We start from the raw sequence: 22,894 nt of genomic DNA, 5'->3' as shown, positions 1-22,894 counted from the left end.
AGAAATTGTTGGCTTCCATAGTTAACTACCATCTTTCCCATGTTTTGCCTCATTAACAACCAGCAGCAATGGAATTTTAAAGAACTATTGCCTGATTCAGCAGTAGACAGTTGTGGTAATAGATACATCATGCTTTAAATGGCACTCCATCCTCAACTCACAATAAAGTTTGGATGGGGTAAAGCTACTGTGCCTTAGGCTGATGCGGTGAGGCTATTGGATGAAGTCAGTATGAGGGTCAGACAACTGCTAAGCTAGTGCAGCCCCTGGTCCCGCTGGGTTGCTGTGAATTGTTTGCATTTAAACGGTAAACTTCATAAAAGGATCCCAGAGCATATTACAATCATTACCTATGTCTTAAGCACTGCTTGGAGTCAGATCCGCTTTTACAGGCATTTACCCCAGAAGCAGTTCCCCAAAGTCATAAATGAGAAATAATAGAAATAGAGAGAGAGAAAGCGTAGGGGCTGGGCGCCCGCACTGCCTCCAGCTTGGAGAGTTAGCGGGCACATTCTGAAATTTAGGATGATTTCAAAGTTTGCAGGAGGTTTTAGCTGAAAATTGCAATCTGGATATTTGAAAGAACATTTACCTTAACTGAAATGTCTACCTCCCCAAGAAGTCTATAGAATATGAAACATAATCCTTAAACTGTACTTGAGGAAAAAATACGAAAAGAGTTTATTATATTTTTTCTCCTGCTGACAATTCTAGAGAAAAATACCCCAGTCCTTCCATGATCTGGGGGAATTACTGCTGAACTGATCAATGAATGCTATAGATAATCTCTATCATCAGATAGTTTGAAAAAGTACAAATTTATGCTTAACCTTAGGCTTCTGCTACAAAATAAAGCAATGTTTCCATCTAGTTGTAGCTACATCAAATTGCAATTACAAGACAATGAATTAAGTTATCAACCACATCCAAAAAGAACTCACAGAATAAATATAATCTATCTATATATATCTATAAAGATACAAATATGCATTTTTGTCACAGCTGAAATGAAGTTCTCTAATTGTGCCAGCATGAAGAACCAAAGCAAGCTTTCACCATAGCAGTGTCTCCCTTTGTTTCACACAGACAAAAAATTCAGACAGGCTTGTTGTTGGTCTCTACACAAACACATTATATACTCTCCACACAAAACAATGAAAATTAAGCAAAACCTCACAGACCCTTGAATATATGAGGACTCTCCAGGAGAGGAATATATTATGCAGGGGTTTTTTTAAACTTATTTGACCATAGAATTTTTTAATGTGAATTTCTCCAGGCCAATGTTCCTCACATTTGGAAAATGCTAGACGAGATCCCCAAAGGAGTTCTCAATTCTAAAATTCTATCATTCTGAAAGAAAAAAATAGCCCTCTCTAATGCTGTGTCTCAAACTAAACCATTTCACAAGAAAATGTGGAGAAACAAATACAGGAAAGTATTCCATGTCATTTGAATGGACAGATTTCGGAATTAAAAAACAAGTGAATATTGCACATGGCATGATCAGATTCTAAATACATAAACAATTGTTTATCTAACTTAAGATTCACTTTCTTCAACAGCTCATATTTCCTACGCGTCAGCATGATGTAAATACATATCCATGCCCAGCACAAGTATCAAGACTCAGTACTGATTCCTAGGGACCCAAAATCCTGGTCCCCCATTTCCAAGTGACAGGAGTAGGAATAAGTGATAATATCAATGTGTGTTTTCTCTGAGGCTGACATGCTACTAATCAGGCTATTTTCATTCTTTTAATAACATTTCCTTAAAAAAAAAAAAGCCCAGGTGCACCAAAGTTCTCACAGCTGGAACTCTTCCTCATGAAATATTGTTCTGATTGGCGCTGTATTACAACATGAATCACTTCACAAATGAAAAAGTATCAGCAGGTGTTGGGCAGCATCCTTTCTAAAGACCCTCAATGAGAAGGTTTGGCCACAGCAGGGAGGGGAGTACCCCCTACAACCAGAGTCAGTTCTCTGGTGCATCCACCCACTATCTCATCATACATTTTACAGCTTCTGATTAGAAATCCTTGAGTCTCACTTTGCAAAGGTAAAAGATAGATGGTGTAAAACTATGCAAACTTATTTGAATATTATTACATGATAGCGTGACTATGGTTATCAATAATTATTATTGCTAATATGTTGGAAGGCAGTATGAGACAATGTTTAAAAGCTGGACACTGGAGCAAAGCTTTCTAGGTATAAATCTTAGCCTGTTGACCCTGGAAGAGAAGTGCATGGCCATCTCTCCCATAGTGAAAATAAGCCCCAAGGTGGAGCCAGCCAATAGCAATGACTTCAAAAAAGTTTCCATGGGCCTGAATTCTCCACATTTAAAGCACAATGGTAACCAAATACATTCTCCCAGGAAAAGAAAACTATTTTGTCTCCTATTTTATGTGGTAAAAACAGAAAGTAGCAATCCACCCTTTAAATTTCAAAGTGCACCAAAAACTTTTCTTTAAATCAATTTCAGAGCCGTATCCCATGGACGTCTCAAACTCCTGTTGAAATGCTCACTGTGCTCACTCAAACTCGCTGAAATTCCCAACTGAGAAAATAGGGGGATCTTCTATCTGGTCACATCCTGTACCTCTTTCTCCTCTCTGTCCAAGCCACCTCGCTGTCTTTTCCTCCTGTTGCTGCTCAGGTCAGGCTCTCATGGGTTTAGCTGCAATAACCTTCTAGTTAATTGCTCTTTTCTCCAGTCTACTTTGCTGCAAAATGATGCTGAATGAGTTGCCAATCATTTCCAGTTTTGCTATTTAGCCAATGACATGAAACCGTCTAGATCTGGCTCTAGTCCATCTCCACTCATCTTTAGCTAAACGTGTGCCTCTTTAGTTCAGCCATACCAAACTACACACAACTCCTCACACACGCCATGTTATTTCATGCCTTTATGCCTTTAAACATTTCCCAATTTTTCTGCCTGAGACGCAGTCCTCCTAGTTTTCCATCCACCTAACTACCTGCTCCTTGTCTCAGAAGAAGCCTGCCTCCTCTGCAGAGCCTCCCCTGATCCACGTATCTCACCGGATGCTACCCGTGCATGCCCTCGTGGCGCCCTGTGCACCTTCCAAGGATAGCATTTACCACAGGACTCTGTCCATGGTGATTACCCGTTTATCTACCCCACGAGGCTCTCACGGTCCCCAAGGACAGAGACTGCAGCAAAAGACTCACAACTACTTTAATAGATTTTCAATCAAAACCAACAGACATCTTTCTAAGAGGTATTCTATACCTTCTTGTCAATATACACTAAACGTATCTCACTTTGGGATGGCACAGTCATCATTATAAATATTAATTTTTGAAATGAGCTCTAATACAGTAAATCTTCAGCGTGTGAAGGAAAACTTTTCCCTGTACAAAATGACCCAGACTCTGATTAGTGAGTCTGATTCTATAAAGTGCTCTTGGTTCTGTGGCTGGTTACTTGCTCTGACTCCCAATCACTGCCATGCCTATCTTTGTCAATTCAATGGCCCCTTTATTTGACACTGTTAAAGCCTTGAGCTGGAGAACCAGAAAAGAAAAAAATGTTAAAATAATAGTAAATAGACTCTAAATTGGGACATGAAATTTTCCCTGTAAGTAAAATTAGTAACTTTAAATTTACTGATTTGTAATATATATTTTAGCTGCTTTGAGACCCTTTTTTCCCTCAGTTCTTGTACTTCTGGAAGATGACGTCTGCCTAAGTAAAGATTCTGATAGTACAAGAAAGGGACGTCTAAAGAGAATAAAATAGAACTACAAAATATGAAGGAAAATCTCTCACCTTGGTTGAAACCTCAGCAATCAAATTCCGCTTATTTGGATCCTCAAAAGCCACAGACTGACCTTCAAATTCAATCTTCCCAAGAGTGGTACCCTATCAAATTAAAGAATTAGACAGTTAGAAGGGAGCGGCGATGAAGGTGCCAACAGGACAAATTCTCAGAGACCTAAACAGCTGCTCCACGATTTAGATGTCTTTATAACTGCTCATAACCATCAGCGAAAGGCTTTCATCTTCTCAATCTGGAAAGATGAAGTAATTTGCAAGGTACATTTTCAGAAACATTCTGAGAAGTAGAATTAGTTCTCTTAGGGCTGAGGCCATCACCTGGGGTAAGCAAAGGCAAAAGGCATCAGAATCAGTTCTCCAGCTTCCAGACTGGTGCAAACTGGAGTACCTGAGACACCTATACCTTAGTGCATACGACCTAAAGATATTTCACGGCAGACGTGGACAAAACAATCTGTTGAAAAGAAAATAAGAAATCTGAAAATTGAAAAGAATGTTTTCCTTTGAAACTTATTCCTTAGGGGAAGAGGTCACTTGGGAGCGAGGGAGGGTAGAAAGTGCCCGCACGTCATTCAGACACGACTGTTATTTCAGTGCAATTGTTAAAACCAGAGTGCTACCTCACACTCTTGGGAAAATAACTAAAAACCACCTTTCACTTCCATGCTGGATTATTAAATTTCATGTTGGTCTCTACTTTCCTATAAAATCTAAATTATAAAATCCCTTCACTATATTTATGGATCTCTAATTTTGAAATTTGTTTTTTAGTCCTCATTTCCTTTTCCTTAAACCTTGCTGAATGAAATACACTCTTACTTTCAACCTAAGATTAATAGAATTGAACGCTACAATATACGTTTTTAACATGAACCAGCATCACTCATAATCAAATATAATAGGAAAGATGATTGTTTTGTCTGTGTTAATCTACTCAGCTAAATATTGAAAACCTAACTGTCTCTGATAAAAGGAGGATTCATCTTAAACTAACATCCAGCATGAAGAATCCAGTATGGTCTTGTAAAGCATTTTGCCAAATTATTAAACTTGACTATATTCTATTCAACCTGCCAACTCTGCAGCCTGAATTGGATTTCCAAATTTTATTCTCTTCCCATTCTGGTAGCATCATTATTGGGTACTGCTCCCACAACATCACTGGGCTAAGAAAACACAAGAATCTACCTGGGATGTATGATCTCACTAACATCTATTCTCAGGAAAATCAAGGGGGAGGGGATAAAATCAGAGGCAGAGTGGGAGGATCTTGAAGGATCGCAAGAGCTCTCACTGTCTTCCTTCTCGTCATGGCTATGTGGTCATGGCTCTTATTTTCAAAGCTGTTCTTTCTTTCTGTTTACAGAGATCCTGTGTCAAGATATAATCCAAAAGGAATCTACAACAGATTATCTTGAAGAATCAATTTCACTCTGAAATTGGATCATTTATTTATTTTTCTTTTGTATGTAATATAATTCAATGAGAAAACTTTAGTGGCACTTGGGGAATTTGGTTAATGTTAAACAAGGTAGTTTCTTTCTGGTCTGGGATGTGAAGGTTTATGTAGGAAAAAAATAGTGTCCACCTTGTATAACAAGAAGCAAGCAGATGGTGATATCCTCAAAGAAGTGGTCAGAGGTTTGACCAATCAGATATGAAAGCAAAAGATAAACTTTCCTTTTATCAGCTTGGTAATTGGTAGAGTCTCAAGAAAGACTACATCATGAGGTGACACCTGCAGGGCTCACGTGGCACACTCAGGAAGCATAACTCGCTAATTGACGACATTCCCCTGAGGACCCAACAAAGAACAGCACCAGGGCCGTGCATATCCCGGGTGGCATCTGTCAGCTGGTAAGCATTCAACGGAGGCAAAATTGTCAGGCACCGAGCTACCCTCTCCACTTGCTTCACTAATCCTGTCACATGAGCTGAATTCTAAAGGCCTTGACATGTTGGGATGGTGAACACAGAGTGGGCACTCAGTCAACTGCTGCCCAATGAATTACCCCCCAGTCCATTTGGTAACAAACATCCCAATCATGTATTCAGTCTTGAAAATTACATCCAAAATAGTAAAAGATGACAGAGACACAAATGGCAGAAACTGGCCAGATTCAATTTTTTTTACATACTAATGGATTCCTAGGGCACTGAGAACAAAAATAATGTGTGTGTGTGTGAAGAAACATAGATTTTGGATAAGATGAAGATCATACCTTATCCCGAATTATTTTAGTCAGCATTCTTGTATCCACTCCATAAATTGCAGGAACCTGTAAGAAAAGAAATCGTAGTGATAGTGAAATTGGAGGAAATTAGATCCAGCATATTGTTTTCAAGTTACAAACTTAGCATCATCTATCTTCTTGAGCAGTAAACAATTTCCCTACTCCTTCTTTTCTCTGAGCCAGGGTGAGTGTGTTGTCAGAACACGGTAAATTGCTGCTCCAATTAGGCACAGGACTCTTAATACCCAGGCCCTTCATCAGAATAAAAAATGAGAATTCTGAACATCAATCTTCTGCTACAGTTTTGTTGCTTTTAACCCAGGACGTTACATAAGTTATATAGATAGGTAGGTAGGTAGATAGATAGATGATAGATAGATTTAAATAATTAAATTTGTGAATTTCATAAGCAAAGACATGTAAATAATATGCAAATCCATGTTTTAAGGCAAATGTTCCCGGCACATAGTAGGCAAAGATTTTTCTGAAGGTGCTTAACTAGTCATGCTGTAATAAAATATACCCTCCCTATTAGTAAACCAGGCAGCACCACCATTTGTTTTAGTTTCTCCGACAAGGTTGGATAGAGATAGATGTGATATAATGAAAGAGCAATGAGTCAGCAATCAAACTATCAGTTCTAATTTCCTTTCTTCCCCCAATTATCTGAGCGATGTTTGAGCAAGGTGTTTTCTTCACTTGTACACAGAAGGAGGTGAACTGGGTATTATCTTAGACCCTCTTCTAGTAGTACTATGTCTGTGATCATGGAAGAACATTCGAAGCACATTTAAAAACCAGCCAACCTAAAGGAAACATTAAGGGGAGACGGGGAGTCTTCTGAATGCCCATTAGGAACATTAGCTCTCTGGGTAATGGAGGTAAATTCAGATAATGGTTGAGAAGAAAATAATAAAGTCCTGGGAGGTGAAATAGATGCCTTCTTCTCTCTTTTAAAATTTAGAAAGAATGAGACCCAGGGAGTGGAGATCAAGATGTTTTGATCTGTCAGAAAGAGGCAACATTTAGCCCCAATTGGTGGACACTCATTGGAGAGGCAGAGCTTTCTCAGAATAATATTCTGACAACTGCAGGCCAGCAGCAATCAACAAAAGGCAGCCACGGCAACACTGGAGATGAAGCTAAATTCAGCAGGTCTGTTAACTTCAAGTACGTCTGACATTCGAACCAGGAGAATCCTCTCATTTGATTAGAAAATAATACTTAAGGAAAGGATAAGATAAGCTTTACAACCTTTTTCGTTTATTACTTCAAATGAAGTTATACCTAATTAAATGTCATAGAGTCATAATGTTTAAGCCCAAAGAGACTTAATGGCAATCTATTTACACTCATCTAGAAATAAAATGAGGAAGGGCCAGCCCAGGTGGCCTAGTGGTTAAGGTCCACACACTCTGCTTCAGTGGCCCAGGTTTGGTTCCCAGGCGTCACTCGTCACCACTCGTCGGTGGTCACTCTGTGCTGGAGGCTCACATACAAAAAAAAGAGTATGAATGGCAATAGATGTTAACTCAGTGCAAATCTTCCTCAGCAAAAATAAAAAGGAAAAGGAAAAGAATTAAAATGAGGAAAGTATGATATGATGACATGACCTGTGCAAAGTCACCCAGTTAGTGAATGGCAGAGCTGGTACTACAACCCATGATGCAAGTCACATACCTAGATCCTGAGTAAAAGGAGAGGAGGAAGTTAAGTTGTTCCAGAGAATAGAAAATTCTAAAATTTTCTTTCATCCCTTTCACAGAGGAGAAACGCTTCCAATCAGTTATGAGGGCCACCTAGTGGATAAACTGAAAATATGTGGTCCTCAGTGTTCAGAGGGGAGTGAGCCCCGACAGTCTCATCTGTAGGAACAGAAAGACTCACCCTCGGAAATAAAAAGATCCAAATTGCATGATCTGCCTGACCTGCTTGGCCCTTCTCAATTCCATACACCTTCCCAGCTCTCCAGGGACCCAGAACCGTCCTTACGTGACGCTGGCTGCCCTCCCGTATGTCTCACCTTTTCTTCTTGTAGCCACTGCCCCAGACTCTTGGTAGCCAGCCAGTGGTGGTAGTCATCACTGTAATTTAGCACCAGCAGCCCCGCAACCTGGAAAGACAGGCTGTCATTTTACATGGGTGACCACAAAGTATTATCCAATTCTGGTGACTTGAATGAGTCAGTTTGCACTTTTTTAAAAAAGCTTTATTATAGCCACTGATACAAGGCTTAAACTCCTGGAGACTTAAGAAAAAAAAAAAAAAGATGATCAACACTTTTCTCTTAAAATATATAATTATTACCTTAATTATCATGTGGAAGATCAGTCTTACCTGGTTTGACAAATCCTGAGACTGTGAGGTCCCCCTTCCTGGCACCTATATTTTTCCTCCATAGCATTTGTCAATAATCTAATTAAAAAGTACTGTTTAACATACATGATAAATAAAATAATTTTTTAATCTACATTTAAAAAAGACTGGGGAATTTGGGAAAAATTGTGAGAAACAGAGGTAAACTAAATGACTAGTCCAAGTCACTCACAAATGGAGTGGTGAATTTGTAGTGTACATTTTTGAGTTGTTGATATGGCCCACATTCCTAAGACATTATCCAAATTTACCTTGAATAGGAAATTTTAATACGTTCACTTTTAGACTGGTATATAAGCTCTCTTTTATTCATCTCCTAAAGAGGATAGGGTAAAGGTAAACAGTTGATACAGAGCAGATGACCAAAATCCTTTTAAAAGGTGATTTATCACCAATTCTTGTAGCACAGTTGTTATTTGAACTTATAACTACGTTTTTCCAAATGAAGCCAAGTTTCATCCAAGGCATTAAAACAAATCCAAAGTGTCCTGACAAATGAAACTCAAAATGCTGTCACGTTAAGATTATTTTCATATACCGCAGATTGAGGTTGAGAACATGAATTTAACGGTTTATACTACAGTACTGAGGAAGAAACATTGGCCAGCCTACATTCTTAAAATGAATCAACTAGACCCCCTCAAATTGAGACGTTTTAAACAGTCGTCACTGGAACTACCTTAATTCCATCAGACTCCAAATATTTGCTAAGTCCCAGGTCGTCCAGCGCCGCAGTGTCAGGGACGCCACCGTTCCCAACAATAGGGTTTGCCATGGCGAGAATCTGTCCTTTGTAGGCAGGATCAGTAAGAGCTTCCGGGTACCTGAGTACAGAGGTCAAAAGATTACCAACCAAAAAACGTATGTAAATGTAATCTACATATATGCTCTTAATTATTGAACCCTTGAAAATTAGACAACATGGGATTAAAATCCTACAAGCCTGTCTAAAGATTTTAGCAAACCTGGGGAAATTCTATGATGGAATATGGAAATTTATCCCATGATATGACTGATATGAAAAGAAAAACTGATTCAAGTATAAAGCACATCCTCATATAATTTTCATTTCCTCAGTTGCTTAAGTTTATTAATTCCTTAAAAAATTGCTTCAGAGGGTCTTGATTTTTAAGAAATTGCTCCATATGAAGTTTGTTAATATCCCGAATATGCCCCCAGCAGACCAGGCACGAGTGAGTTCAAACTGAAATTTACTGTTGAGGGCGCCAGTTTCAGCAGAATAGCGACTGTCAAAACTGAAAAGCTTTTTTTAATATCTTTTCGGATACTGAAGAGTATCTTGATTACGTCAGTGGTGGTTGCATGGGTGTATATGTTTATTAAGATTTGTTGAATATTTCAAACACTGAGTTAATTACTATGAAAGAAATACTAAATAAAGTTGATTTTTTATTTAATTAACTTTTTATTGCAGTAACATTGGTTTATAACATCATATAAATTTCGGGTGTCACATCTTAACATTTCAATTTCTGTGTTGACTACATCGGGTTGACCACCCAAAGTCTAATTGCCATCTATCACCATACACGTGCCCTTTTACCCCTTCAATCAAAACTTGATTTTAAAAATATTTTTGTTTTAGAAAGAGTGTATATTTGAGAATTATCAACTTAAAACAAATCAATTCCACAACAATTGACCTGAAGCATTTTTGATTTCTAAACTAAAAGATTACAAACAGCGATTTTAAAGTACTCACATGGAATCAGGGAGAAATGCAGGAGGGCTTTATTTTAATGTTCAGAGAGCGAAAAAATAAGAATACGTGTATTCTTATTTTTATTATATATGTTTAATTATATACCTATTTATTACATCTACTATATATCATACATATTTTTATTATATATACAAATATATATATATACAGAATTCTTAAGTAAGAAACACCATTTCCATAAACACTAGGAGCTCTCTACAGCTATTCTATGCATTGGAACACATTGCAATGAGGTTTTTTTCCTCCTCTTACATTTTCACTTTCTACAGAAAGAGTTAAACCAAATCTTTCTTGCGGACTACTACCAAAAGTGAATTTAGGTGCTGAGAGAGACAGAATCAACAACTTTGCTGAAAACAAGAAAGTTCTGCTCAGGCAGTAGTCAACATAAGTTTTCAACCCCATCCAGACTAAGCCCTCCAGATCTACCTTTGTCAACAGAACACCCAGTCTTTCAGCTCAGGGAGCCAACAGTGGTTACATGCTGTGATATTTACCCACACCTCCATCAGCTAATGTCCCAGGTGCCTCTCACCTGTCAGGAACTGAGAACTTTTTAACCAAGCTTACACACAATATAAACGCACTTCTCGAAGATGAAAAACAAAATAATCCCCTTAATTATCAACCACCTTACTGAGTGAGCCATGCAATGAATGAAATCAGCATTTCTCAATGGAAAATAGGTTCTGTAGACTAATCTTATTAATGAATGCCTTTTTCTACCTCAAAAAACATCTTTAATTAATTTAATTTTACTTTATTCTTTCTCTCCATAAAAGAACTGGCTGTTCCTTTTAAACATATGCTGACAATACTCTCTCTAGTAAATGAATAAATACAGCTTGTCCTGGAGAACTGCAGTGTTGGAAGAAAATTAATCCATCACGCCCTGTTTGACTTTTGTGATGTGACAAGATTTATTACCCATAATCTATCACAGAGAAGAAAACTCTAGTGCCCTCCATCATTCTGATCTATATTAAACAGTTGTTTGTTGGCAGGTATATTAACACAGCTAGTAATTAGTGCTGTCGAAAAGCTTAAATAATTGCCTGGTAAAGCACAACTTTGCAAACAGTTTTCGTACACTGTAATTTAATGTTCTCAGCAGTGGAACTATTTTAAAAACCACCTAGTAGTCTTCATTTCAAACAGAGTCAAGAGTTTAGAGAAGAATGTACATTAATAATATAAGGAAGTTTGGTAAATCAATATCTTCAATATCAGTTAACCCAATGTCCCTTTGTCCTTAAAAGGTTAGCTAAATTCCCCTAAAGAATTTATCAAATATTTTGTAGCTTAGACTGTTGAATCTCTAATGGAAACCATCTAGTCATTTTTTTTAAGATTCATAATTTTTTTAAATTGCCACCTGTAAATTACTACATAGTACAGGCCCCTCACTTTTTATATGTAGAAACTAGGATTCAGAAAGGCTAAGTGATTTTCTTAATACCACACGACCAGTTATTAGAACCGAGACCAGAACGTCAGCTTCCTGGTTCCCAAATAAACAAATATTTGTTGGCTACACATGATTCTGTAGCAACTTTTCATTGCCGTATGTCTATTAGGAGATCTTAAATACTAAGTTGAGTCTCAACTGACAAATTTTGAAAATATGAAATCTATGCACCTGCTCTCCCATTGATTACTTTAAGACAGTAAATGTATCTGTTATTTCACCTTTCTTATTAGAGTGCAAAACTATGCAAAATACCTAAGGACTTTCTTATCTCCTTAAAGCAGCTAATATTAGGCATGCAAAACTGATTCTTAACTTCACTAATGGAATGGCACTGGAGTGAGCTACCCGTCCTCTTCCCCGCTCCAATTTGCACTTTAGTCAGATCCACATTTCCCTTGCAGAAGCCATTTGATAATCTCACATAACCTGTGTCCTTGCACCCTAAGTTTCTAGAATGAGCTTGTTCTTTTCCCAGAGAAACACCAGTGTCCATGTCCTTCATTCACAGCAGTGGAGAGGAGTTTGTGTCTATGCCTCTTTCCAGGGATGGCTGGAGTAGGCTACATACAGGCACAGTGCAACTTCAGGACAATATGTAGCCTTACAGTAGGGTGGTGATTTCAACTTGCCACCATGAGTAAGATCAGCCAGTTATTCCTCCATATAGAGGAAGAATAAAGCCTTGAAATAGAAGCATTACTCACCCTCCCAGGCCAGTATTAAAAACCACTTCACCAGCAACAGAGGATGGATGGCCAAAGGAGTAACCTTTCATCTTAGTTCCGTCTTCCAGGACAATGTGTGCCGTCTGTGCCTAAAGAAAGAGATTCATGAATGTTAGCAGAATACTAAAGAGGAAGGACAACCAACTGAAAAAAATCCAAAGGTACGATACACAAACTTATTAAATAAATGCACAGCATACTTGATGAAATCACACTATCTGAATTGGGAGCTGCTCTCCTGTTACTTGTCACTTTTCTTCAAATGTATGGCTTTTGTCACTGGCAGGTGTTTTGTTTTGCTTGAAAGAGGAACTGAAGCATGTCAATACATTGTCTATTCTAAGTCTACTTGTAGAGTTATTGACAATCCAGAAATAGTTCAATTTAGCTGAAATGCTATGTGTCTATCTTTTCCCTCTTAATATTCCCAAGCTTTGTTCAAGTATAGCTTTAAGGGAAGTTCATGAGTTTGCAAAAACATTGTGAATTGTACCATACAGCTCATCATCACTCTGAGTTTTAGAACTAGAAGGAATCTTCAAGGTTATCTATCAAATTGTGTTCCACACAGCCCTTGCGTTTGATGGAGTTGTCCCAAAGGCTGTCCCCTCCGCACCAACTGGATGGTCATAAAGAAGCTGGAACTTTATCATTCAATTAATACTGATACAAAAGCAAGCACTAGAGAACATCTAAAAATATATCATATTTTGCTTTTTAGTAGAGCTAATAATATCAATGTCCGGTTCTCTAGACTACAAAGCATTCTGAATTTGATTACTTCGCCATACTAATCTTTGAACCCAGCTTCTATAAAACTCTTGGCTAATAAGAGGGACAGTTAGAGAAACTTATCCTAGAACAGTTGTCATCCACTCTTCAAAAATAATTTAAATTCTGTTGTTAAAATAACTTAGGTCTAACTCGCAATTTCCATAAAATTCAGGGGAGTGAGCAATGAGTTAAACCACACTTTGAGATATAAAATCTAGATTCTGCAAGAAGTTCTATAGGACAAAATAATTGGAGCATAACTTTAAAAATAAACTATAAGGAGGAACATCTTTGCAATAAATGAGGAAATTTGAATAGTAAATTGATATTTTCTTATAGTTGGTGTAATATTTTTTAAGATTGAAGATAGTATTGTGGTTATATTTTTGAGTCATTTTTTTAAAGATATACACTGGAATACTTAAGGATAAAATAATATGATATCTGAGATTTGCTTCAAAATAATCAGGGCTTAGGGAGAATGGGTAGAGATACAGATGAAACCAATTTGGCCATGAGTCGAAAACGTTGAAGGAGGGAGATCATTGCTCTGTTCTCTCTGCAAGGGGTAAGTGCAGCAATTAAAGATGGAAACATACTAATTCTCCACTCTCCTGCCCTTACACTTTTGGAGCTAGGCCCATAGTGTCTAACCCTTTTCTATCCTGCCACCCACCTCCACTCCCATCACACACACACTTACAAACCTTAGTATACACCAGGAACTCAATAAGTGATTTCTTTCTAGACCTCTCTTTCTATGCTCCTCTGGCTTGAAAAGCACTTCTCAGCTTTTCAAGTGTTAAAGTAGAAAAACCTCATTATTTTTCTCTAGTAATCTTCTCTGTAGAAATATGATGCCTCTTTTAGGTGCAAAGCACACAAGACTCTTGAAGCTGGAGTGATTGCACTTCAAGGTAAAGCAGTGTTTGCTTATCGTGAAACCAAGATACCAAGTGCCTAAATATTGTTTACATGTGAGTGTGCATACACATTAACTCATATTTACACACAAAATTATTTTAGTATTTCCTATTAAAATTGATATGTTCAAGATACTCCGCTCAACAGTTAAGTTTATTTTTTTTAATCGGAGGTACAATGCATGGATTTCAAGTTTGTATTTCTGAGAAAGATTGGACAAAGTGCTGTACTGCACATTTTGTATGTGTTTGTGTGTGTGAGTGTGTATTGTCTGTCCACGGGCAGAGTTAGCCAAAAGAATTTCGTCCTTTTCTTGGCTTATCAAATAATCTTTGAGTAAAGTTTTGTTTTATCTATAGCCTTGGAACCAGTGTTCGAGATCTCAAGCTTGACACTTTATGTTTAAATAGTTATGGTTTATCTTCTCTGCCACGAACTGAAAAAGCTTTTGGAATTACCCAGCACAAAGGAAATCACAATAAGTAATTAACGTAATATGAGTGATGACAAGACTTCCTTGGCAGAGACCAGCTTCACACACAAGTTCTGCATTCTGCTTCCGTATCCAGGAAATCACATTTGCATGTCACTTCTTCTAATAACATTATTTTCTTATTTTATATTTTATTTTAATTTGTCAACTATTGTTTATTTATAATTCAAGACAGAGGTTAATGATTTTAGCAAGTAAGCATGACAATGTTCAGTGTATTTCCAAAGATTATCATAAGCTAATCAAATGTCTGTGAAGATTGTTCTCAGGAGGGGTATGCTTATGGGAAAATTCCCCAAGTATCTCTGACATATTTCACTAGGCGAAAACTTTTGGTGCAAGTAATGGAAATTCACTGTCAGAAGATATTTTCTACTGAAGATATTATTTTCTGTTCTTGAGAAAGTCATGTGTAACCTACGTGCTTTCACAAAATGGATGTAAGGAAGGAAAGATTTTCTTAAATAATATGTAACTTTGATGAAACCTAAAATAACTGTACTTACTTGGCAAAACTTGTGTGTGAACTGCAAATTTCAATTGTTTTCCATATACCAGTTTACCCTATTCTGAGCCATACCCACCTAAAATATCGCCTCTGTTTATATCTTTCCTTTGCTTTTCTCTATCCTCATCTAAGAATCTCAAATTGCCTGATCTATGGGTTAGACACCATCTAATTATTTTAAACAAAGGTAAAAATTAGCATAAGCAAATCTGACTCTCGTTAGCCTGTTCCTACAGTTCTATTTGGTATTTTTCTTCCTGTCTCCATGGGACTAGTTTTCTACTTTGCTTTCTGTCTTTTAAAGATATATTTGAGAGGATATTTACCGTTGCCTGAAATAGTCCCTGAGATTGTGTTCAGTATGTCTTTTTGCTCTTTTAATTACATTTTGTTCTGTTTGGCAGCATTTAAGATCTTCCAATCCTCTTTCTGCTACATGTTATATTGTTACAATGCTTCCGTTTATTGCCTATAGTACTCTTTAGATTCCACTTAAATACATTGGCCTCCGATGAGCTTAAAATGGTGAGTGCCAATTGACCTATCTATGAATTGATGGAGGAACTGAAGAAAGAGCTTTTATTTGGAATCAGCTCTTCTATCCAACAGTTCCCAAATGCTATTTCATTCCAATGAGTCCAAAAGAAATCACCTTGCTACCATTGTACGATTTTTAGTAGCCTCAGTCCTAGGAGAAAGTCCATTGTCTAGGAATTAGACTATAACATGACGTGACCATTTAAGTGCTGACTGCCAGGGCACTTTGCTACTCTGAATGCTGAAAGTACAAAGGAAACCTTAATGAAGTCTGTACACTCATAGGATGTCAGAAAACGTAACTGAAGGATCTATAAATAGGAGTTCTATAAAACAAACAACCTCTGTTGTGACATGGTCCCTAAGTGTTTAATAAAAATATATGTGTCAATAAGACAGTTTAGACCTTAGAGTCACCACATCATTAAGCTCCTAGCATTTGCCAAGTATCATGCAAGGCTCTGGAAATACAGGGATAAATGTCTCCAGTCCCTCATTCAGTAAAGGGCTAGGACGTGTATGGATGCTAAAATAGAGGACACCTCGAGAAGGTTATCACGGAAGCATCTGGAGATACAAAGATAAATAAAATACCACCCTTTCCTTCAGGAGATTTCTCTTTAATAAAAGAATTCACCCTTTCTTTTCCATTCGTACTTTAAGTAACAAAAATTAAGATTTTAAGAAGGAAATTCATGTCAAATTTTGAATTTAAAGTTCAAAATTTAAAGATGCCTTCAAGTCTTTTGTCAAATGCCATCTGTCTGCTTGGCGAGACCTCCCTTGACCCCCTATTTAAAATTACAGGGGCCGGCCTGGTGGCATGATAGTTAAGTTCTCGCACTTAGCTTTGGCGGCCTGGGGTTCGCGGGTTTGGGTCCCGGGCACAGAACTACGCACCACTCATCAAGCCAGGCTGTGGCAGCATCACACATACAATAGGGGAAGATTGCCACAGATGTTAGCCCAGCGACAATCTTCCTCAAGCAAAAAGAGGAAGACTGGCAACAGATGTTAGTTCAGGGCCAGTCTTCCTAACCAAAAAATAAATAAATAAAATAAAGTAAAATTACAATACGCCCCCCTGTGCCAGCCCTCTATCTCCTTAGTCCGCTCCTTCTTCATAGCACCCATTTCCTTCTAACATATCAGCCAGTTTCTTATTTAAAATATTTTTCTTATCCCACTGCAAAGAGAGCTTGACATGGGCAGAGTATTGGGTCTGCTTTATTCACTCATGTGTCTGCCTCCAGGGCCAACACCAGTGCCTGGCACAGAGCAGACAATCATTTAATTTTCATTGGATGAATACAGAATCACTGCGTGCCAGTCTGAAGAAAATAACATAAAAATATACTGAAAAGCATTATTACACATTCAGCTTTTAATTTGTTCTAGATATGAATTTAAAAATAACCAAATACCTGTTTTGAATGGCCATTTCCTTATATTTAACTAACAGTGCCTTTCTGTAATATCGTAAATGTGGTCTCATAACGTTGGAGATATTATCGTAGGAAAGACATGCAAATGGTATTGAGGGAGAAAGGGGCGAAAAAGAGAAAGGTCAATGGATGGTTACACCAGGATATGCATATGAGTGTGCCACACCTGAGTGTTCAAATATACCTCATGCAGCATTAAGACAAATATCATGGGAATTCAAAACGAAAGTTTCGCTTATATCAATTTACTAGGTGTTTCACATGAAACAGGCTGACAGTTCTTGAATTACATAACAAACTTTCATTCCTTTTTTCACTTTGCAAATACAAAGAATGAGAAAGCTCTCCTCACCTAGTGTGCTCTAAAATATAGGAGTATGGGAAGAAAATCTCATATTCTTCTACTTAGTTTTAGAATAGCTTATACAAATGAATCTTGAAGAAAAATTATTTTACATTTCTTATATTGTTCTCATACATTTTTGCCAGAGTAAATTCAAGTGAAAGATCTAAGTCAAATTCAAAGAGCTCAAAAGTTGGTGTGTTTTTTTTTTCTGAGGAAGATTTGGCCTGAGCTAACATCTGTGCCCATCTTTCTCTATTTTGTATGTGGGTTGCCGCCACAGCATGACCACCAACCAGTGGCGCAGGTCTGCAGCCAGGAACTGAACCCAGGCAGCTGAAGCAGAGCGTGCCGAACTTAACCACCAGGCCACAGGGCTGGGCCCATCAAAATTATTTTGAACATTGGACACTATTTACTTTTTACTCATCAAAATTAGTTGAATAAACAGGTACTATTATTCACCTTGCTCAGTTTGAAATGTGAGTCTAACTTGCTGCTGCCTGTCTCTTACAGAGTTATACAAGCAAGCAACAAAGCCTAAAGTGAGTCTAATCTAACTGCCTCCTGGTGGAATTGAGAAGGATTTTAGTCTGTTTTGCTCTCCCTAGACATGCAGAACAACTGTTCTCTTTCTAACTACGAATACTTATATGAGCCTTATTTGCAGATGGCTACTTTGGTTTTTTTCCTTGACTTGGGATAAACAGTCTCAATTCTGTTAATATGTCTTTACAGCTCTTCATTTTACTTTTTGCCCTCTGGATCTTTTACTAATATTCAAATAACTTATCTTAGTAAAACCTTCATATAAATTAAATTCCAGGTGTGACAAGATCCACTTAGAGGATTAATTTTAATTGAGTACTCATTTTCATTATAGTACAATTCTTTATCACCTATTAAATGCATATAAAATTATAAGAATATTCTTCAAATCTCAAGATCATACCCAATAAAAAAATTTAACTTTTAATTCATCATCTAACTTTAGATTTAAGCACCTCAAAGTCAAAGGACTAGTTAGCTGTTGTTTTTACCTTTTATTCCTTTTTGTCTCTTTTTTCTTTTTTTGGCACCTGAGCTAACATCTGTTGCCAATCTTCTTTTTTTTTCTTCTTCTTCTTCTCCCCAAAGCCCCCAGTACATAGTTGTAGATTATAGTTGTAGGTCCTTCTGGTTGTGCTGTGTGGAATGCCACCTTTGTGTGGCCTGATGAGTGGTACCATGTCCACACCCAGGATCCGAACTGGCGGAAACTTAACCACTTGGCCACAGGGCTGGGCCCCTACCTTTTATTCATATTGGCTCAACCAAATGGACAATAAAATGCTGAACTATAACAAAGAAGTTTCGGGTTGTGTCTAGTCTTTGGGTTGAACAAATTCAACAAACACGGGTTGTAGCCTAGTCTATAATTAGTCTTCAGCTTAGTAGTTAAGAGATTTTTAAACTACCTTTATTAATCAAATGTAAATCAATCCTTTTTCTCCACTCAATGTTATTTATCAACCCAAACATACACAGTCCACTAAAGGTAACAAGAAGAGAACTCTTACCACAGGGGCAGCGGAAAATGCAGCTTCTATCTGGAAATCTCATTTCAATAAGGTCAAGTGCATTCTTTTTGGCAAATGCTTAGATCACAGATTTTGAAAGATAAAATAACTATCCATTTGGAAAAAAATGTGTATGTGTATATATATATATAACTCTATTCCCTAAATAACTATTACCCAAATTTGCTTGTATACTCATAATCTAAATTAGAAACCAGTTCAGAAAGACATTTCAGGATACGACTATAATTTTCCATTCAACCAGGGAGGAATTATTTTAAGTACCGATAGGGCAGACTTCTGGAGAAAAGCAGACGCCTTAGGGAAAGAAAAAAATTCATAGACCACAGCCAATCCCTTCCTCTACCCTGCCCCATCCATTCCAATCCACGCACAACGCTGTCCGTTAGGGACTGTTGGAAATTGGGCTCTTTGGAATGGAAGGGAAGAAGAAGGAGCAGAAATGAGGTTGGGCTGGAGAGAGCAATTTTCATCATCTCTTCCACCTTCCACCCTTTGGCTTTCTCTTTCCCTCCTGTACCCTGCCTGGTAAAATATGGATTTCACTTGTTTTTTGGTTTGTTTCTTTGTTTATTTCCTGAGTTTTGGTCCTGGATTTGTACTCTTGATCAATTGTTTTGTATTAAAGGTCAATTCTGCAGATGCCTTTGGAGACTTTGTCAGAAAAACAAGCCTTGAAGAGCTCCTAGGCGTTATGACTTAGATATGCCCAAGATCTTACGCTCATTCCTGCCCGCTCTTCTCTCTACCTATCCAAAATCCAGCTGATCATCTTTGTACATTAACCAAACGAGCAGTAAAAGACTTGTCCTTTCCAAAGTTAAGGTTAAACAAAAATTGGCACTTATAATTCACTGCCCTACATCCAAGTATATGACTAATTTCTCCAATAAGATTAGAGGCAACACAAGACAACATCGAGGACGGAGACCCTGCCCTCTCTGTCCAAGGCAGCATCACCAGCACATAACCCAGCATTGGGCACATAGTAGGTGATTGTGGAAGTCATTTTGCACGTCTCTGAATTCAGACCTTGGTCCACAAAGTTAACTTTCAGGGACTTTGGAAAGGCCATTTAACCCCGGGCCCACTAGGTAGAGGTAACAGGAGTGACTGGCAGCTTTGGGAACGGAATTGAGCAAAACTAGTTCAGCCCTTCTTAACTCTCTTTTCAAAGATACCAGTTCTCAGTTGTACATCAGGGCGGGAGATGTGCAGTTGTGACTGAATACATTTGACTCAGGGAATGTAAGTTCTAAGAAGCTCATTTGGTTGCATATCTAGGCAATGTTTTCCAAATAGCTTTCACAGTAATAAAGCTAACATTCAGATCTACATCTGTTGAATACTATGTCTTATTTCTCAACTGATTCTAAATTTAGAGGTTAAGGAGAAGATATGATTAGGTATCACCCCACAAATCCTACCGGTAGTAGATATCTAGCAAATACTGATTGGTTGAATGAATGAATGAATGAATGAAGAAATGACTATAGGTGGCAAAGATGCTGTGTAATTTTACGTTTGTTTCTTTGGGACGTAACCAGCTTGCAAATTGCACTCCTGCCTTGCTCCACTCATATTTTGACTCTTCTTCTTAGGCTCTGCTCACAAAGGTGAGAAGCCACGGCAATTTATAGCTATACTGAATTCCATGTGGTTCACCTCCTAGGAGACGAGGGAAGGGAATAAAGAACACCTGCTCCAGTGGTATTTTCTCTTCCATGTTCCACCAAGTGGAGATGTAAGTGGCTGCAGCAGTTCCTTTTTATAAAGCCATTACATCATAATTAAGCTTTGCTCACACTTTGGTAAAATTACTTTACTCAGATAATCTACCAACTGTTTAGCAGATTACTGCTAGATGATTAAACAATGAATTCGGTAAAAGAAGAAAAGTTACAGCAGGAAAAAGTATAAGCACATGCTCTCTTACCCCACACCCATCTTTCCCATTATTTCTTTTAATACTGAAAATATTAAACATTTGTTTTTTTCATTTTATTTTCAATGTAATTCTTACTCTTAACCACATATTAAATTCTTAATTCATTTGTTTTATTTTTGGTTGAACTCTTTTCTAAAACACATTTTTAATTCGATATTTTTCCAGTAGTGGTTAGTCTTACAAATCTTTCAGAATCAAAGATATTGTCTAATAGTAAGATATTGGAGTTTCAGTCTCTCTCCCTTTGGCATCATTCCTCACATCTCTTGGGAGTAACAACTTTCAAATCACATGTGGTCCCACGGGCTAGATAACAAAGTTACTTAAATAGTTATTACTCCAATTAAAAATAATTCCACTGTTGATGGGAATGCAAAATGGTGCAGCCACCATGGAAAACAGCATGGAGATTTCTCAAAAAAATTAAAACTGGAAGTACCATATGATCCAGCAATCCTACTTCTAGATCTTATCCAAAGAATTGAAATCAGGATCTCAAAGAGACATTAGCACTCCAATACTTACTGCAGCCCTGTTCACAGTAGCCAAGATGTGGAAATAACCTAAATGTCCATCAGCAGGGGAATGGATGAAGAAAATGTGGTGTATACATACAATGGAATATTACTCAGTTTTTAAAAAGGAAGGAAATCCTGCTACATATGACAACATGGATGAACCTTGAGGACAATATGCTAAGTGAAATAAGCCAGTCACTGAAGGACAAATACTGCATGATTTCACTTATATGAGGTATCTAAAAGTCAAACTCATAGAATCAGAGAGAATCATAGTTGCCAGGGACTAGAGAAAGGGAGAAATAGGGAGTTGCTAATCAACGGACGCAAAGTCTCAATTATTCAAGATGAGTAAGTCCCAGTGATCTGCTGTATAACATTGCCCCTCATGCTGACACCATGGTGTTTCAAAACAGTACTTTGATGCCCACTGGTTTCCGGTTTTTGTTTTCCATGGCTTTTATTTTATTTTATTTACTAATTTTACCTTCTCCTCTTGAAAGCAAGGACAGATATTCCACACAGGTATAGTTCATGCTAAAGGATGGAAGATGAAAGTGAAGAATGAATTGCAGCTGTGTCAGCAATCATTGCTGAATAAGCACCCCTAGGTTTCCACGCCAGCTAGGTGTTGTGCAGCTAGCATCTTCAGAAGAGTCGTCTATGCTTTCTAATCTTCATTCTTTGGGTTTCCTAATTAATTGTTTCCATTATTAATATTAGTAGCTATTTTAGGTTAACGAAAATCTAATTCTCCATCACTGGGAAAAAGGAATAAAACTGGATTCTGCATACATAACCCAATCACTCTCTGTTTTCCCTTTACTTTCCATCTAAAATGCTTGCCAAACTACTGTAGGTCAGTAGTAAATTTTTTAAATAAATAAAATAAAAAATAAATTTATTTAATTCACTGATGCAGTCTCATAATTACATTAATTAATTACGTTTCTATACCAAATTCTCAAATAGTTTACAACTAATAATTAGTCCGTTTTTATCCCCTTCTAAAAAAACTGAGGCGCCTCTATTTTTATGGTTATTGTTGTTGAGGTTTACGTACAGTGCTGGTACATACTTGGCACTCAGTAAATATTTGTATAATTAATTTTGAGACTACTAAGTAAACATACATACTTCAATTTTTCTCTAGTTTGAGTCCATATGTTAAAGCACCTCCCATTTTGTACTTTTTTGGTTTTCTTTAAATTCTGGAGTAATCCCTATATTTGAAAAAACTAAAGCATCACCATTTCTTAAGCATTCCTTATAGAAGCAGATTGACCTGTCACTATCCTATTACTACCCTTTGGCATTTATTTAATGAGACCCTATTAAGACATAAACCAGACTGCATACATAGTTATCTATGCTTATTAAATTCTAAAGGAGTTGTACAAATAAATTGTGCATATAGATTTAAATGATAACCTTTTCCTGTTCTGAGAAAGATATCTTACT

General features: G+C 37.4%; 1 protein-coding gene across 1 annotated transcript in view; it reads right to left on the bottom strand.

Moving 5' to 3' along the window:
- CPS1 (carbamoyl-phosphate synthase 1) overlaps positions 1–22,894 on the bottom strand; it is a 117,197-nt gene that overhangs the window by 83,355 nt on the left and 10,948 nt on the right. The window contains exons 2-6 of the mRNA XM_001914709.6: positions 12,343–12,452; positions 9,103–9,247; positions 8,071–8,160; positions 6,036–6,092; positions 3,805–3,897 (exon numbers count right to left, since the gene is read on the bottom strand). Coding sequence (XP_001914744.1) covers positions 3,805–3,897; positions 6,036–6,092; positions 8,071–8,160; positions 9,103–9,247; positions 12,343–12,452 — 495 coding nt within the window. The remainder of the gene's footprint in view (positions 1–3,804; positions 3,898–6,035; positions 6,093–8,070; positions 8,161–9,102; positions 9,248–12,342; positions 12,453–22,894) is intronic.

Source organism: Equus caballus, chromosome 6 (genome assembly GCF_041296265.1).
Source record: "Equus caballus isolate H_3958 breed thoroughbred chromosome 6, TB-T2T, whole genome shotgun sequence".
Lineage (NCBI taxonomy): Eukaryota > Metazoa > Chordata > Mammalia > Perissodactyla > Equidae > Equus > Equus caballus.
The sequence above is the reverse complement of the archived record's forward strand: the minus strand, read 5'-3'. Positions and strand labels throughout refer to the sequence as shown.